General features: G+C 40.5%; 1 protein-coding gene across 1 annotated transcript in view; it reads left to right on the forward strand.

Moving 5' to 3' along the window:
* LOC139454763 (uncharacterized protein PFC0810c-like) overlaps window positions 1–20,416 on the forward strand; it is a 34,998-nt gene that overhangs the window by 1,931 nt on the left and 12,651 nt on the right. Inside the window, exon 2 of the mRNA XM_071236426.1 lies at window positions 230–298. Within this exon, the coding sequence (XP_071092527.1) occupies window positions 230–298 (69 nt within the window). The remainder of the gene's footprint in view (window positions 1–229; window positions 299–20,416) is intronic.

The raw sequence follows: 20,416 nt of genomic DNA on the forward strand, positions 1-20,416 counted from the left end.
CAGTACAGAGTTGCAGGTATGGCAACCTGCATGTAGATTTGGGATCAACATTACATGACGACATCGTGACAGTTCTCTTAATAATTTCTAAAGAGTGACAAAGAATTTCGTAGGATAATCTGTACCAACGATCACTGTTGGTTTATTTTGGTGTTTGATTTCGTTGAAAACAATGTTAAGAAACATTGAAATGAGAAGAGTACATTCATCGATTTCTGTTATGTTTCAGTGTCGGTCGATGCTCCTGACTGATAAAATATGTCATAATAAGTCTGCGGGAGAACAGTACCAAGAGAAAGTAAATCATTAGCGAAAATACAAATCTGCAAACATAGCTGTAAGGCTGAGTAAGTGTAAGCAATATACTGATACGCGTGTGTGTTCCTCTCTAGGTTCCATGTACTCAAGCACGAATGCTCTACCACTTTCAGAAACTAACTAATGTCTCAAAGTTGATCAATTTGCCTAAGAGATGGCTCTTGCAGCTTGCGGCAACACTTCAGTAGAAATGAAAGCATTAATAAAGAGGCGGTTCGCCCACTTCACAAGAAAATATTAATTTTAATAACCAATGATGAAGACGAGATTCCTCCAGCCCGAAGGCAAAGTCAAAGGTCAGCCATGATGTTATGACATGGTGATGGGTATGAAAACATGTCCGAAATACATTTATGACTGGCCAATATTTGACTCAGACTGGAAACCGACAAACACAACCTGATTTGGAGCCTAGGGTGGCAAGGGAAGTTCTTGGTCGTCTATGTCTACATGCTCAGTGAAGGGCGAAACCCTATAAAATGAAGGTCGATGTCAAATACAGCGTCATTTAAGTATTGCCTATTTAAGCGTTGTTTAGTTAAACGGGGGTACCTTGTTGACTGCGTGTCATTGTGTCTCCTTGGCATGGATCAATGTACTGATGTCCCTATTTCTCTGTGTTTTTCACTGATATATCGAACTTATTCGTATGTCGAATCGGGATCCCTGGAGTAGTCTAGTGGTTAAAGCGTTCGCTCGTCACGCCAAAGATCCGGATTCAGTTTCCCACAGGGTTACACTTACGCCGGTTCACAAACGACTAGTAAATGGGCACGTTTTCATGCAGAGCAAATAGACAAGCCAGGCATAACCATGAAACGTCTTCGTAAAGAAAGCGAAAACACAAAGTCATCGATATTCCCCGACCTTTTAGGTACGTTGAAAATACCACAGAAAACTATACAACAAGACATTGTGAAGATTGGCGAGGTAAATACATAGTATTTATTCCAAATACACGGATTTTACCATCCTAAAACACACGAGCGTGATAACCTCTTCATCCTACAACGTCATTCTTAATTTTCTCACAAACGATACCTAAACATTGCAAGTTTTCCTGCAATGTGCACATTGATATATTATGTCACAATGTTAATGATTAGACAGTCGGACACTGACAAGAGCCAGTGCTTGCTTTTTTGGGCCATCAAACAGTCGAGTGTTTCCTGTCAGAGTCAGTTAGTGCGAGTGCGTTGACCTTACCGTTTCATTCGTTGTTTTTTACCTGCCGAGAAACCCACCAACCAAATCGCTCACACAGACAAACACACACACACACACACACACACGCACGCACACACCCAAGCACACATACACTCACACGCATATATATATGGTTATTCTTAAAGCTTGCGGCTACAACTGACATTACGAATGAAAAGACTACACCAAATGCTTCCCGCTATTCTTTAAATGCGTTCTATAGTTTCCAATGGCGTGAATAATTATATATTACTTTTCAATTGACAGAATTGTTTACGCTTGCACAGTTACATATGGTTTATGAGTTGAGTCTAGCATGTTAATGCCTTAGAAATGCAGGGCAGACAAAACATGGCTAAAAGGATCTTAAACAGAACAGTAAATAGAACATGAAAAACAGTGGATAGGACAGAATAACACTGATTAGAAGAGAAGAACAGGGAATAGACGAACAATGAATAAAACAGGACAATAACCAGAACAGCAAACAGGAGAATAGTGAGTAGAAGAACAATGAATGGAACAGAAGGACAGTGAAGAGAACAGCGACAGGAGAATAGTGAACAGAAGAATAATGAATAGGAAAGAAGAACAGTGAATAGAACAGCAACAGGAAAATAGTGAATAGAAGAACACTGAATAGATAAGAAGAACAGCGAACAGAAGAATAGTGAACAGAAAAACCATGAATAGGGCAGAAGAACAGTGAATAGAACAGAAGAACGATAAAGAGAACAGAAGAACGGCGAATAGAACAGAAGAACAGTGACTGGAACAGAAAAACTATGAATAGAACAGTAGAACGAGAAAGAGAACAGAAGAGCGGTGAATAAAACAGAAGAACAGTGACTGGAACAGAAGAATAATTGATAGAACAGAAGAACAGTGAATATATCAGAATAACAGTGAGACTGTATAGAACAGAAGAACAGTGAGACTGTATAGAACAGAAGAACAATGAATCGAACAGAAGAACAGTGAGACTTTATAGAACAGAAGAACAATGAATAGAACAGAAGAACAATGAGACTGTATAGAACAGAAGAACAATGAATAGAACAGAAGAACAATGAATAGAACAGAAGAACAGTGAGACTGTATAGAACAGAAGAACAATGTATAGAACAGAAGAACAGTGAGACTGTAAAGAACAGAAGAACAGTGAGACTGTATAGAACAGAAGAACAATGAATAGATCAGAAGAACAGTGAGACTGTATAGAACAGAAGAACAATGAGACTGTATAGAACAGAAGAACAATGAATAGAACAGAAGAACAGTGAGACTCTATAGAACAGAAGAACAGTGAGGCTGTTCGAGGTAGACCTGGGGAGAATATGAAAAACATTGCTCGGTGCCGTGCTGTGCTATCCTGCACGGGTAATCTTGGCGGCGTGAGAGGCGGATTTCGTGAACATTACTGCCACTAACTTTACAATTTAAGAGACGATCGAGGACTGAAGCAACTGTTTAAGTAATTCAGGGAAACAATTGGGTCAATGAGTTCAATCAGTTTCTTGTATTGTGTGTCAGTTTGGCATTGTGTGCGTAAATCCAACAGATTACAGAACATTGGATTAGTGGTACCAAGTGTCTATACTTTGGTGATTAAATATTAAAGTACAGATAATGTACGCCGGATAATATTTTAAGCACAAGCATTTGGCATTACGAAGTACAATGTATAGACATTGACCTAAAGTCTGTTACATGCTCTCGGCACTGTCTTTTGAAACAAATACTGTTTTGTTTTAAAATTAAAAGCGACAAAACCATTTCCATACTCATAAGAAATGGCTGCCAAAAGCAAAAACGTTTTTCGCTGGACATACTGGATATCGTGAGAGAAATGTGTTGTGAAAAAGGGAGTTTGTCCCACCTGATACATGGAGGATAGGTCGGCCTTGAATGTGGATTCCTTGTATTTACGTCAGATGAGTCTTTTTATAACATTTGTAACTAACAAAGTCATAAAAACAGTCCCATAAATGTACGTCTTAGTATGATCATGTAGGTGTGTCGCGTTAAATGTATATCGTTTAGTAAACACAGTATACGTACTCATATCTTATCGTGACTGCGGTTTATCGTTTTAGTCCTAGTAGTATATCGGGACGTCGCATAGACGCTGTAGTATTAACACCGTAGCATTGACGCTGTGGTGATAACACTGTAGCAATGACATCGTAGTGATATCACCGTAGCCATGAAATCGTAGTGATATTACCGTAGCCATGACGTTGTAGTGATAACACCGTAGCAATCAAGTTTTAGTGATAACACCGTAGCAATGACGGTATAGTGATAACACCGTAGCAGTGACGTTGTAGTGATAACACCGTAATGGCAACGTTGTAGTGATAACACCGTAATGGCAACGTTGTAGTGATAACACCGTAGCAATGACGGTGTAGTGACAACACCGTAGCAATGGCGTTGTAGTGATAACACCGTAGCAATGGCGTTGTAGTGATAACACCGTAGCAATGACGGTATAGTGATAACAACGTAGCAGTGACGTTGTAGTGATAACACCGTAATGGCAACGTTGTAGTGATAACACCGTAATGGCAACGTTGTAGTGATAACACCGTAGCAATTACGGTGTAGTGACAACACCGTAGCAATGGCGTTGTAGTGATAACACCGTAGCAATGGCGTTGTAGTGATAACATCGTAGCAATGACGGTATAGTGATAACAACGTAGCAGTGACGTTGTAGTGATAACACCGTAATGGCAACGTTGTAGTGATAACACCGTAATGGCAACGTTGTAGTGATAACACCGTAGCAGTGACGTTGTAGTGATAACATAGTTCAGTGACACTATAGTGATAACACCGTAGAATGACGTTGTGGTGATAACACCGTAACAATGACGTTGTCGTGATAACACCGTAGCAGTGACACTATAGTGATAACACCGTAGCAGTGACGTTGTGGTGATAACACCGTAGCAATGACGTTGTCGTGATAACACCATAGCAATGACGTTGGCGTGATAACACCGTAGCAGTGACGTTGTAGTGATAACACAGTTCAGTGACACTATAGTGATAACACCGTAGCAGTGACGTTGTGGTGATAACACCGTAGCAATCACGTGGTCGTGATACCACCGTAGCAGTGACACTATAGTGATAACACCGTAGCAGTGACGTTGTAGTGATAACACAGTTCAGTGACACTATAGTTGTAACACGGTAGAATGAGGTTGTGGTGATAACACCGTAGCAATGACGTTGTCGTGATAACACCGTAGCAGTGACACTAAAGTGATAACACCGTAGCAGTGACGTTGTGGTGATAACACCGTAGCAATGACGTTGTAGTGATAACACCGTAGCAATGACACTGTAGTGGTAACACCGTAGCAATCACGTTGTAGTGATAACACCGTAGCAGTGACGTTGTGGTGATAACACCGTAGCAATGACGTTGTCGTGATAACACCGTAGCAATGACACTGTAGTGATAACACCGTAGCAATCACGTTGTAGTGATAACATCGTAGCAATGACGGTATAGTGATAACACCGTAGCAGTGACGTTGTAGTGATAACACAGTTCAGTGACACTATAGTGATAACACCGTAGCAGTGACGTTGTAGTGATAACACCGTAGCAATGACGTTGTCGTGATAACACCGTAGCAGTGACACTATAGTGATAACACCGTAGCAGTGACGTTGTAGTGATAACACAGTTCAGTGACACTATAGTGATAACACCGTAGCAGTGACGTTGTGGTGATAACACCGTAGCAATGACGTTGTCGTGATAACACCGTAGCAGTGACACTATAGTGATAACACCGTAGCAGTGACGTTGTAGTGATAACACCGTAGCAATGACGTTGTCGTGATAATACCGTAGCAATGACACTATAGAGATAGCACCGTACCAATGACGTTGTAGTGATAACACCGTAATGGCAACGTTGTAGTGATAACACTTTAGTTATGACACTGTAGTGATAACACCGTAGCAATGACGTTGTAGTGATAGCACCATAGCAATGACGTTGTCGTGATAACATCGTAGCAATGACTCTGTAGTGAGAAATCCGTAGCTATGACGTTGTCGTGATACCGCCATAGCAATAACGTTGTAGTGATAACACCTTAACAGTGACGCAGGGAACTATATACAAAAACGTGAAGCAGATCTCGTTTCCCTACATGACATAGACATGCACTTATGTCCGTAACACAAGCTCGCCTCCATCAGTCCACAGTCGACTGACATTTATATTTTCGAATACATGTTACTTTTATTCTTTGTCACGACGTCTCCGAGCTACCTCTTGCCTTCCAACTCCAAAATGAATGTCAAAGACTCCATCTATATTTTTATCATAACAAGCTCGTAAATCAATGTTCGGATGTAAGCCAAGGTGAAGGCTGTACGAAGCCAATGATTATTCTATTGGAAAAGCTAATTGTCTGTTACAACATATCGATATGTATTCATATAGCTTACGACAAATACTGGATGGGCGCATTTAGAACAACAGCACTAGAAGAGACAATGCCAGAGTTTTCTTCTTCTTCTTCTACTACTACTACTACTACTACTACTACTACTACTACTAATAATAATAATAATAATAATAATAATAATAATAATAAAACAATAATAACAATGATGATGATGATGATGATGATGACAATTGCGCTGCTACTACTACTAATACTAATACTAATACTAATAATAATGATGATGATGGTGATGCTGCTACTACTTAATCTACCTCTACAGTAGTCCAAGCATTCTTTTAAATTTTAAGGAAAGATATTTCAAAATATAACAAATGTCGGGAATTTAGTTCCTGAACAGATTTTGTCTCATGCAATTCATGCTAAAACGTGTGTTTTACTTGATACTTTAGGCACATTTTATAACCTTGTTTTATTTAATGAGGTATGTCTGTCTGCTAGAGAGTATCATGTACCGTGACACAGATCACACCTTGTCCATTATGGGCGTGACACTGGCTGATGGTCCGTATTGTGGTTTTAGAAGTTAAGGAAGATAGGAAAATATTTCAGGATGCAGTGATGTATCGTATAATATGTAGTTTTTCGGCAGGAAAAAAACAACGAATGAAAACTGTAACCGTTGGGGTCATTTTCGGATAGATATGAAACAGATCGGGTAGGTCTTTTTTTTATCGAGTCAGAATGCACCATCGGGGGTAATTATTGGGATAATTGTTATCATTATCACAAGAACAATCTGATATCAATTATCAGTTTCTAAAAGATGTGGCTGACTTCAATATATCTGTCTTGAAACAGATCGGGTAGGTCTTTTTTTTATCGAGTCAGAATGCACCATCGAGGGTAATTATTGGGATAATTGTTATCATTATCAAAAGAACAATCTGATATCAATTTTCAGTATCTAAAAGATGTGGCTGACTTCAATATATCTGTCTTGAAACAGATCGGGTAGGTCTTTTTTTATCGAGTCAGAATGCACCATCGGGGGTAATTATTGGGATAATTGTTATCATTATCAAAATAACAATCTGATATCAATTAGCAGTATCTAAGAGATGTAGCTGAGGCCTTTTACAAGTGTGGGGAGCATTGGAGCTATAAACTGCAAAGCAATTAAGCTAAGACGGAAAGGGTAGGTCTATCAGTTCCTATACCTGTGCTTGTAAACCACTACGTCTACGTCGAAATTTTACTTTATTTCATTTTGTCGTTGCGTGGGACATATGACTGATTTTCTTAACGTTAGAACAATGTTATGACTAGGTAGACTCTAGTCTCGTAGGTTAGACGAGTCTCTTTTCCTACATGGTAGTTACGCCACTCTCTTAATAACAACATTCGTGACCAACTCGTGTTATTCCGGGACAAGCCGAATAGCGACTCGTGTACCTCACGTGGCCATTTTTGCGACCGGGTTCCGTCTGAGCGCAAACGGGCATACCTAAAACAATTGTCAACTCGTTGCGTAATGGTTCACAAATATTTCCCCATATATTATATATATTTCAGATGCAATTTAAATCACATCGGGACATGCGGATTTATACAGTATGATTGAACACATTTAACTGTGTCTTGGGTATATTTTTAGATGCAAGACATATGTAAAATCAAAAATTGTTTCTGAGGAATTCTTTGACGAAGAACTTGAAATTATACACGCATTCTGATTGGTTTGTCGTAATTTCGTACATAACATTCATCGATAGGGGGACGAGTCTTCTTGTAGGTTACGGAAAGGGGCGAGTGGTGACGAATATTAATAACGTTTCATTTGGAACCCGTACGTTGCCTGTAACCCGTATGTTCACTGTACGACTGAATTTGTGACGTAATACATTTAATGCGCAAATTCAAGTACACATGTTCATCTACCTTTTGTGATAGATGTGAATACCCCCTTTTGATGATAGAGCTTTAGAATGACATATGATAAAGAGATATTCACGTGAGTTTTTGGTAAATTGTAAATATCTTATATTTAGGAATACACTATGTATGTAGCTCGCAAATGTTTATCATTTAGTACAGGACAATTACCATCCCAAAAACAACATTCGCGAGCTAGCCTCCATATATAGAAATATCAGGCAATGTGGGTGATAATACCAGTGAGGCAGGTATGTGTGTATTGAACTACAGGTCACGTGGGTGTTCGCAAACGTACGTCATAAGTATGTATTGAACTACAGGTCACGTGGGTGTTCGCAAACGTACGTCATAAGTATGTATTGAACTACAGGTCACGTGGGTGTTCGCAAACGTACGTCATAAGTATGTATTGAACTACAGGTCACATGGGTGTTCGCAAACGTACGTCATAAGTATGTATTGAACTACAGGTCACATGGGTGTTCGCAAACGTACGTCATAAGTATGTATTGAATTACAGGTCACATGGGTGTTCGCAAACGTGCGGCATATATGTGTGTATTGAACTACAGGTCACATGGGTGTTCGCAAACGTACGTCATAAGTATGTTTTGAATTACAGGTCACATGGGTGTTCGCAAACGTGCGGCATATATGTGTGTATTGAACTACAGGTCACATGGGTGTTCGCAAACGTACGTCATAAGTATGTTTTGAATTACAGTTCACATGGGTGTTCGCAAACGTACTGCATATATGTGTGTATTGAAATACAGGTCACATGGGTGTTCGCAAACGTGCGGCATATATGTGTGTATTGAACTACAGGTCACATGGGTGTTTGCAAACGTACGTCATAAGTATGTTTTGAATTACAGGTCACATGGGTGTTCGCAAACGTACTGCATATATGTGTGTATTGAACTACAGGTCACATGGGTGTTCGCAAACGTACGTCATAAGTATGTTTTGAATTACAGGTCACATGGGTGTTCGCAAACGTACGGCATATATGTGTGTATTGAACTACAGGTCACATGGGTGTTCGCAAACGTACGTCATAAGTATGTTTTGAATTACAGGTCACATGGGTGTTCGCAAACGTACGTCATAAGTATGTATTGAATTACAGGTCACATGGGTGTTCGCAAACGTACGTCATAAGTATGTATTGAATTACAGGTCACATGGGTGTTCGCAAACGTACTGCATATATGTGTGTATTGAAATACAGGTCACATGGGTGTTCGCAAACGTACGCCATATATGTGTATTAAAATACAGGTCACATGGGTGTTCGCAAACGTACGTCATAAGTATGTATTGAATTACAGGTCACATGGGTGTTCGCAAACGTACGTCATAAGTATGTCTTGAAATACAGGTCAAATGGGCGTTCGCAAACGTACGTTATAAGTATGTGTATTGAAATACAGGTCACATGGGTGTTCGCAAACATATGTCACATGGGTGTTCTGGAATATAAGACATGTGCGTGAAAGAGATTTACATGTACGTCATAGGGGTGTATGGGATATACATGTCGGTCTAATGGTTGACCAGCGTCTAAGCCCAGCATCACATCGGTTTGCTCATATCCCGAATTGGCATTGATATTATCACTGCCGTGCACAAGTAATAACTTAACGAGGGAATATTTGCCTGTTTTCCAATCCTTTTCCCTTTTTTTTGGAAACACATTATTTCACTTCGTGACTTCTCCCAAATTCACTTGACACGCTATGAAGTTCCCTTCTAATTAGGATGCTATGAGTAGTCGTAGTTGCTGCCGAGGATGATGGAAGAAAACACCGTTCCTAGTGACAGCACCTACCAACAGGTATATGTCACAATATCTCACAACAGGCAGTGGCTGAGCTCTGACACGAACTAACATCCGATCAATAACACTGTGATAAGTTTTACAATGAAAAGTCATTACCAACCTGCCATTACCATCTTCGATCTGACGCTTTTGTATGTGTTGTAATAGTTGGAATGACGTCATCATCATTATAATCCTTATTCAGGAAGGTTCCTTTATGAATGATCTATAGATTTCCATGGTAACATATGGAAAAATGTATATACGATAAGCATGCATGTTACCTTGTCCAAGGGACTTTGGATTCAGATAAGATCCGACTTCAATATATCTGTCTTTATTATATCTGACTTCAATACACCTGTCTTTAATAAATCCGTCTTCAATATATCTGTCTTTATTATATCTGACTTCAATACACCTGTCTTTAATAAATCCGTCTTCAATATATCTGTCTTTATTATATCTGACTTCAATACACCTGTCTTTAATAAATCCGTCTTCAATATATCTGTCTTTATTATATCTGACTTCAATACACCTGTCTTTAATAAATCCGTCTTCAATATATCTGTCTTTATTATATCTGACTTCAGTACACCTGTCTTTATTATGTCCGATTTCAATATATCTGTCTATATTATATCTGACTTCAATACATCTGTCTTTATTGAATCCGTCTTCAATATATCTGTCTCTATTATATCTGACTTCAATACACCTGTCTTTATTAAATCCTTCTTCAATATATGTCTATATTATACCTGACTTCAATATATCTGTCTTTATTATATCTGACTTAAGTATATGTCTTTATCATATCTGTCTTTATTATATCTGACTTCAATATATCTATCGTCAATATATCTGACTTCAATATATTTGACTTCAATATAACTATCTTCATTATATCCAACTTCAATATATCTGACTTTATTATATCTGACTTCAATATGACTATCTTCAATATATCTGACTTCAATATATCTGCCTCTATTGAATCCGTCTTCAATATATCTGTCTATATTATATCTGACTTCAATACACCTGTCTTAATTAAATCCGACTTCAATATATCTGTCTTTATTATATCTGACTTCAATATATCTGCCTCTATTATATCTGACTTAAGTATATGTCTTTATCATATCTGACTTCAATATATCTATCGTCAATATATCTGACTTCAATATATTTGACTTCAATATAACTATCTTCATTATATCCAACTTCAATATATCTGACTTTATTATATCTGACTTCAATATAACTATCTTCATTATATCCGACTTCATTATATCCGACTTCAATATAACTGACTTCAATATAACTATCTTCATTACATCCGACTTCAATATATCTGACTTCAATATAACTATCTTCATTATATCCGACTTCAATATATCCGACTTTATTATATTCTGGCGACATCATATCACTACTCTGTAGCTGCTCGAGGTATTATCTAAACCAGACCGACCCGATTAACACATCTAAAATCTACAAATCTACGCATTGTGACATCAAATATCAAGGCAACGAGTATGAGTACATATGGATGCTGCGTGTCTATTTAGTTAAACTAATTTGATAAAGAGGTCAAGGAATGGAAGTACGTGAAAGACATTGTCAAATACTCCAAATTAATGCCCATCTCTTCGTTAAACTTGATTGAACAATACGAACATTACCGAAAACTACCGAAGATGTATTGACTATTGACGAGCAATAGTAGTACAAGATTACACGGAAATTGAGTTCGTTCCACCGGAATAAGAAGCCATGGTATTATCTCAATTTCCATATGAAAGGAGGCCCGACGCACTTCCGACCGGCAGTAATACGCGCAAATGATTTGTCTGCTACCACCAAGGACATTACCAGTTGAAGCCTTGCCCCAAGATATTCGAAATTAGAAACATCACTACCGAGTGGCCTGTGTCACTTTGAAACAAAGATGATTGCTATGTTTTATTTAAAGAGAGTTATTATTCTGAAAATAAAATTACTTGGCTGATAAGGATGTCTGTATCGATGTCGGCTAGTATTCCCTAACAAGTCATTCGATACTTCAATGAAAGGGACAAATCTAGAATCTAAGGCTTCTTGACAGATAAAACAAGCGACGGTATCTCATTGGATTAATGTGATGCAGGTCTCAGACGTTTACTACTTCGGTAAAACCCACTAGCAGGGGTATGGTGCTGACAAACCTAGAAACGATCGGGGCGAACCGGGATGCGAACCCACAATCATAGGTTCCTGGCGTGCTTAAGGAACGCAACTCTGCAAAGGGAATAGCAGCGCCTTAGACGATTGGGCCACCGTGCCTCCTTATGTCAGTGAAGGCAATGTGTTAGCTGTATAACGGGTACTTTCTACTATCGTTAAAGGAGAGCAATTGACAAAAGTATAAACTCTCAACTTACCAAGAACACAATATATGCTAACCCACTTAAACAGAACAATAGATTCCTGAAAATAAATAAATTATTACTTAACCAGCCGTAACTTTGCACGAAAGAGACGGGAATGGGTTTTCATGCATTGTTTATGTAAAACACTGTAGATATGCGCTAAAACAGTTCAGAAGCACTATGTGTAGTCAAGTTAAAGTGTGCATGATATCTTATACAACACAATCCTCACACTGTTACAACCCTTGCTGTGACCACACACGGTCACAAAAATTGTTATTTCCTGTCAAATAGAAACACAATAAAGCCAATCAAAATTCTTGAAACATTACAGTAACATTAAAGTCCATTACGTTAATGGCCTTCCGTTCCTCTCTATTGCCCGGGGTTCTAGGGGGAAAGGTTCACTCGCTCACCCCACCATCTGTAGCACCACAGCATGGGTGTCTCCGAGCGTCTGCAGACCACACAGCAACGGTCATCCCAGGCGGAGCCAATGAGAGGGAGGGGAGGGGCGTTCATTACAATCGATCGCACCATCAGTCGAGGCTAATAGGAAGAGTAGGCAACTTGTAAAACAGAGAATAAGATTTTAGTTTCACAGCCTAAGGCGACCTGAATGGATTTAAACCTCTTCTTTTACTGATGGTAGGGTCTACAAACATTGCGCGTGCGTGTGTGCGTGTGTGCGTGTGTGATGCTTGTCTTCCTCATACACAGCATCTGTGTGAAAGTTGGTAATAGAAGATTCAGGCAAGAAGAACGCAGAAACTGTGCACCCCTCCTTGTTGATCTGTTTCTCCTTGCTTCCTCTGAAGTACTGATTGAAATGACAAGGTGAAATCCCAGAAAGTTGGCAAAAAGATTACCTAAGCTTCAACGAACAATATGGTCAAATAACAAATGTCCTTCCTCGGATTTACCCACCTGAACTAGAAATAGAATACCAGTGAAACCAAAGCATCTGTTTCATAATTAGATCTGTGCATATATATTAAGAGTGAGCTGGATACCTCGACCGAGTACCTAGTACCTAGTACCGCACCTAAGGCCGGTTGGAGTGGCTGAATGAATGGTAAAACGTTTGATCGTGACTCCGAAGATTCCCCACATGGGTAAAACTTGCAATGTCATGTATTTGTGTCATTCGTCTTGATAATACTACACCACGCGAGCAGGTGTGTGACTGAGTTGGGTGTGACAGCATTGGGTTGACCAGTAGTCCAGTTACATCGATATCACGGTGTAAATACTACTCATAATGAATAGTAAAAATTACTAAGCGTTTCGAGAAACCCCAGTGTCTGACGGGGCGGTCGGGTAGCCTAGCTGGTAAAGCGTTCGTCACGCCGAAGATCCGGGTTCGATTCCCGACATGGATACAATGTATGAGGCCCATTTTTGGTGTTCCCCACCGTGATATTGCTGGAATATTGCTAAGTGGCGTAAAACAATACCCACTCACTCACCCAGTATCTGACACACAACAAAACAAAGTATAATAAGATGTCACGATCACTAAGAGAGAGAGAGAGAGAGAGAGAGAGAGAGAGAGAGAGAGAGAGGTGGGGGGTGGGGGGGTGGGGAGAGATTCTGTTTGCTGAGTAATGCACGTGCTATATTACCCAGATCGGTTGACTTTGAGTTTGAAGTGAAACTGTTGCTGCACAGAGATAGATATATAAAAGGAACGGTGTACTGTTCATTTACACCCAAACCGTTGGACAGTGACAAATATCATGCTGAGATTAATGGTCATGAAAGAACAATCCACTGTAAGGGTACATCAAGAAGCAACGCATGACCACGTTCCAAGAAGTTTTGCTGTAGCTTTATCGTCGACGTCGTTGGTGACGCGGCGGTCTTGGCCGATGCCACAAGTAGCCATGTACCATAACAATACGCTTGGAAGTCGTGGAGCTTTTGTGCCCAAAAGCATTTTAAAAATATGGAAAGTCTTTTTGAAAGTATAGAATAAGGACACACTCACTTACGTCATCAAAAAATAGAAACAGGTGACACCAGACCCATTAGACTGAGGCTGAGTTTTTTATTTACACAAAATTATGAGCTGTGTTGTTTTTTCTCCAAAACCCCGCCCCCACCCCAAAGAAATCAATTTGTTCGCCCCTTACGAAACGAAGCTTTGGTGGCAAATGGCTCCAAGCTTTGGTGTACAAGGCTAATTGACCGCGTTGATCCAGGGCAGTACTAACAATGTGTCAAACTTGTAAGTTCCTGAAAATTTAACATTTAGTTGGTGGACTAAGTGGGATCATTTAGTGTGCCAGAATTTGCTGGAGGCATTTTCATGAATTATTTCCTGGTCCAGACATTTCATCAAGCCGTCTAGGGCGGCCACACGTTGCCAGGCCAGACACTGACGAAGCTTGTTGAGTGCCGCTGCAATTACCGCGAATGGCAAATCTAGACCATCTCTCACAATATTGTCAGTGTATTCCTGGGTCATTTTACAGTCAGCGTCAGATATGAAAAAGTCGGATATGTATACGTATGTATATGCGTTCATATAGTTGAATATATCAGCATTCCTTCATATATGTCGGTAAATTTGAATGAAGGTATGTGTATGTGCATGTTCGTAAGCCTTCCTACAGTACAGACACTCAACCCTAAAGACTGCCTGCAGACACACAACCGTAAAGGCTGCCTACAGACACACAACCCTTAAGGCTGCCGACAGTACAGACACACAACCCTAAAGGCTGCCTACAGTACAGACACACAACCCTAAAGGCTGCCTACAGTACAGTCACACAACCCTTAAGGCTGCCTACAGTACAGACACACAACCCTTAAGGCTGCCTACAGTACAGACACACAACCCTAAAGGCTGCCTACAGTACAGTCACACAACCCTTAAGGCTGCCTACAGTACAGACACACAACCCTTAAGGCTACCTACAGTAAAGACACACAACCCTAAGGCTGCCGACAGTACAGACACACAACCCTAAAGGCTGCTAACAGTAGTCACACAACCCTAAAGGCTGCCTACAGTACAGACACACAACCCTAAAGGCTGCTAACAGTAGTCACACAATCCTAAAGGCTGCCGACAGTACAGACAAACAACCCTAAGGCTGCCTACAGTACAGACAAACAACCCTAAACGCTACCTACAGTACAGACACACAACCCTAAAGGCTGCCGACAGTACAGACACACAACCCTAAGGCTGCCTACAGTACAGACACACAACCCTAAAGGCTGCCGACAGTACAGACACACAACCCTAAAGGCTGCTAACAGTAGTCACACAACCCTAAAGGCTGCCTACAGTACAGACACACAACCCTATAGGCTACCTACAGGACAGACACACAACCCTATAGGCTACCTACAGGACAGACACACAACCCTAAGGCTGCCTACAGTACAGTCACGCAATTTATTTCCCTGTGCTCGGTGGTCAAGAAAGCTGAGACAGATTCCAGGGGGGAGTTGGAATAAAATGACTCATTTGCAGACGGAAATGTGAAAAAAGTATTTTTCTGAGATTCCCCTCCCTGGTAATGTGCCTCTCATTAACCCATTCTCGAGATGTAATGTCTGTCCGACGTATTGCTGTAGATAATCCGTTCATCACGCTGAATTATGTCGTCTGAACTGCTGTCTTCTGGGGTTTGCTCATCGCAGATAACCTGCACATTGAGAGTATGACGAGGTGTTGGACAACACCTTTCAGGCTCCAGAATTGCACATGTTTCCTTCTGGTCAAAGGAAAGAATACATCCATTTATGGTACAACAAGCTAAAATGAAATTTCATGGGGTGAATTAACAAACAAAAATATCAAACATATCTGCCATTAAAATTGTCATTTTCACAAAAAAAAAGCAAATGATGAAAGTCTGATAAGAACGCTTCTGGACGCTTATGACATCATTATCGTGTGTGACATCCTCGGGCATCCCGACACTCATGTACACGACGACTCATCGATGACATAAGCCTCCCGATGACGCCATTTGGTATACAGTCCCACTCCTCTAATAACGCACGTTCCCGCTGCTGTTGTCGGCAGGCAAGTACGCTGTCTTATATGTCGCCACAGATGGTCCAAGAAATGGGTAAGAGGTCCTAGAGATCGGAAATAATCCCAGCGCTATGACTGCCGTAGGTCTATGTTCAATTCTGGAAGTTACGATCATCGCTGAAATAGCTGTATGGAAAGACACCCAGCGCAACACGGATCTGTCATAAATGTTCAGAAAGTCCTCGATTATAATTGGCATTAGGTTTTAACAGTCTTCTGAGAAAGGGAAGGGTAACTTGCTGCAGAATGACATCCCTGTAACACTGGGAGTTCAGACTTGACCCTTGACCAATCACGTTGTTTCCAACGTGGCACAGTTTGAGACCACTGATGGATTTTCACAGGTCAAGACCATTCCGGGGTGGGGTCTATAGGCCTGAATCTTCAAACACGTAATCGTCTTGACACTAAGTTATATGACGCTACTGATTCTTATGTTAGCTTTCTGTTTAGGAATCAAACTGCTTGATTGAACTGATTTTAATCTCGTGCTATCATCAAAATACCTGTTGTACACAAAATTGACGGAAAGATATTTTTTCTCAAAATACACTGATTTCTAATAGTCTCGGGATGTACACTTTCTTTTCATCGGCATTTTAGATACTACTCGTTATCTATGACTATGTGAGGGGAATATTCATGGACCCGGAAATAAATGCTACTGTCACGTAGCGATAAAATGAAGTCTAAAGCCAGAATGTTGCCATACTGACTACTGACATCTAAATTATTGGCATAACCCAGTGAAATATGGGATCTCGGAAACATTCTAATCAGATGGGTTTGCAGTTTTGGGAATTTTCCAACTGCGGAACAGTCACTGCCAACGATCTTGTTCTGTAGGGGTTGTATGACTGTGCTGTAGGCAGCCTTTAGGGTTGTGTGTCTGTACTATAGGTAGCCTTTAGGGTTGTATAACGGTACTGTAGGCAGCCTTAAGGGTTGTGTGTCTGTACTGTAGGCAACCTTTAGGGTTGTGTGTCTGTACTGTCGGCAGCCTTAAGGGTTGTGTGTCTTTACTGTAGGTAGCCTTAAGGGTTGTGTGTCTGTACTGTAGGCAGCCTTTAGGGTTGTATTACGGTACTGTAGGCAGCCTTAAGGGTTGTGTGTATGTACTGTAGGCAGCCTTAAGGGTTGTGTGTCTTTACTGTAGGCAGCCTTAAGGGTTGTGTGTCTGTACTGTAGGCAGCCTTAAGGGTTGTGTGTTTGTAGTGTGGGCAGCCTTAAGGTTTGTGTGTCTTTACTGTAGGTAGCCTTTAGGGTTGTGTGTCTGTACTGTAGGAAGCCTAAGGGTTGTGTGTCTGTACTGTATTGCATGCGTAAATACGTGCGATGCAGCACATATGCCGACATGTGTAAACATAGATCCATGTGTATGTACACAATACCCATGTGGTATATATACCTACATGAATAAACACAGCCCTGTGGTAAATATGCCCACATGAGTAAACACAGCCCCTGTAGCAAATATACCTACATTAGTAAACACAGCCCCTGTGGTAAATATACCTGCACGAGTAAATACAGCCCCTGTGGTAAATATACCTACATGAGTAAACACCGCCCCTGTGGAAAATATCCCTACATTTGTAAACACAGCCCTTGTGGTAAATATACCTGCATGAGTAAACACAGGCCCTGTCGTAAATATACCTATATGAGTGAACACAGCCCCTGTGGTAAATATACCTACATGAGTAAACACAGCCCCTTTGGTAAATATACCTGCACGAGTAAACACAGCCCCTGATGTAAATAGACCTGCATGAGTAAACACACCTTGTGGTAAATATACCTGCACGAGTAAACACAGACCCCGTGGTAAATATACCTACACGAGTAAACACAGCCCCTGTGGTAAATATACCTACATGAGTAAACACAGCCCCTGTGGTAAATATACCGACGTGAGAACACAGCCCTGGTGGTAAATATGCCTGCATGAGTAAACACATGTGGCGAATATACCTGCATGAATAAACACAGCCCCTGTGGCAAATATACCTACACGAGTAAACACAGCCCCTGTGGCAAATATACCTACACGAGTAAACACAGCCCCTGTGGTAAATATACCGACGTGAGAACACAGCCCCCGTGGTAAATATACCTGCACGAGTAAACACAGACCCCGTGGTAAATATACCTACACGGGTAAACACAGCCCCTGTTGTAAATATACCTGCATGAGTAAACACAGCCCTTGTGGTAAATATGCCTGCATGAGTAAACACATGTGGCGAATATACCTGCATGAATAAACACAGCCCCTGTGGCAAATATACCTACACGAGTAAACACAGCCCCTGTGGTAAATATACCGACGTGAGAACACAGCCCCTGTGGTAAATATACCTACATGAGTAAACACAGCCCCTGTGGTAAATATACCCTCACGAGTATAAAAAGCCCTTGTGGCCAATTCAGCTACGTGAGTAAACACAGCCCCTGTGGCATATATACCATCATGAGTATAGACGGGCTCTTGTGCAAAGATACCTAATCATGTAAATATAAACATATAAACGTTTTCGTACACGCACGTGTATAATCAATATGTTGGGTGTTTTTTTTCAAATGGGCTACATAAACAGCTGATTCCTATCTAACAACTACGAAAGCAACTTGTACGGAATCAACGCGGACAGACTGTGCACGTGTTAGTTGAGCCACGTGAATGAAAACACAACGTAACTCCCTGGCTGGTTATACCAAGTAATATTCCTTGAGACGTGGAAATGAAATACATGGAACTACGGGTCAAGCTTCTGATGCTGATGTCGCCAGAGGACGACTGAAGTCTGTGCGTACCCTCCTCATCACTTCGTTAACACACACTTGAAAAAACGAGTAACGAGATTACAGTTAAAGTAACGTACTGCTGAGGGGAATAATCAAGAACGGTACCATGCAGTAACGACGCAGAAGTGGTAAGTCTTGTCTGTTCTTGTCCATCTTCAGCTGGTAGCTATAGAAGCTGGTAAGGAAGATGGACGTCTGAATTAAAGCTTGTTCGAACTGACAAGTGAGATGCAACCACGTTGATTGTGACATGCCCCACTCGCCTAAGTACTACCAGCCCTTCATTTGAGAGCCCAAATTCCACTCGGCCAATTGGGAAGCAAACAAATATTTGGCTTATTTTACTATGTTTATCATTGTGAAAGTTTGTACATTTGATCAACATCCTTATAGAGGCTGTACATAATGTTGATATCTCATATAAGAAATAAACGACTAGCCTCCCATGGTTTATTCTCCCTGCAGTGTTTTATTGTACGAAAAACAACTCCCACTCGTTTATTTCTTAAGTAAAGCGTCATAGAACGGGCCTTTTCAGTTGAGATCATAATATTCGTATTCGTGGTCACATTCGTTGTTTCCTCGTTGCGATCACCTATTACATAATAATGTAACATTATAGAGCAGGATTTTTAGCTAAGTTCGTTTTATCTGTGTTCATCCATTTAACCGTATGTAGGTATCGTATGTAGATATCATCTGTTTAGGCGATTATGTGACGTTCGAGCTAATTAAGATAAAAAGTAGATTTCGATAAGTTAAATCGATTAATACCCGCGTTTGTCATATTAATATTAGTTATATATTCACTATAAAGAATCGCTCATTATGACTCCAGCATAACAATGCTGTATCACAACAGATGAAAATTACAGCATCAGCACCTTCCAAACGCAATGACTGGTGGCGCAATGTGTTCGGCCTAGGAAGTACGTAATTAACTAGAGGTCCAGTGTTTTGTATGCGAGTTGACTCTTGTCTGGTTAAGAGAACAGACCTGGCGTTATTTTGAAAATTCTGCCTGAGATATAGGGTGTATTCTATATCCTCCAGTGGTCAAAACGTGCTCGGATCTGAGCAGAGATTGTGGAGTTTCAAGTTACAAAATGACATTCCATTAACAGGCTCAGTGCTGGTCCTTATGCAGAGAGGCCTTGGGGTGGTGGATCTTTAAGACAGATAACGGAAATCCTATTCCCAAGCAAAAACCACTGTGTAACACAGTATGTAGGTTTGTTTCAGGAAAATAGATTCTTTATTACAATATAAAGGCCAAAGGCCCATAATACATGCTTGATTTTATTAACATGTACTGCGCTTACGCTAATATAAAGGCAGATGTACAATCATATGCAAGAAAGTGTGGTACGTTTCAAATGTTGCCAACAGTTGTTTAACATTGAG

This window comes from Haliotis cracherodii, unplaced genomic scaffold (assembly GCF_022045235.1).
Source record: "Haliotis cracherodii isolate W230 unplaced genomic scaffold, xgHalCrac1.p SCAF_1, whole genome shotgun sequence".
In the NCBI taxonomy this organism is placed as follows: Eukaryota; Metazoa; Mollusca; class Gastropoda; order Lepetellida; family Haliotidae; genus Haliotis; species Haliotis cracherodii.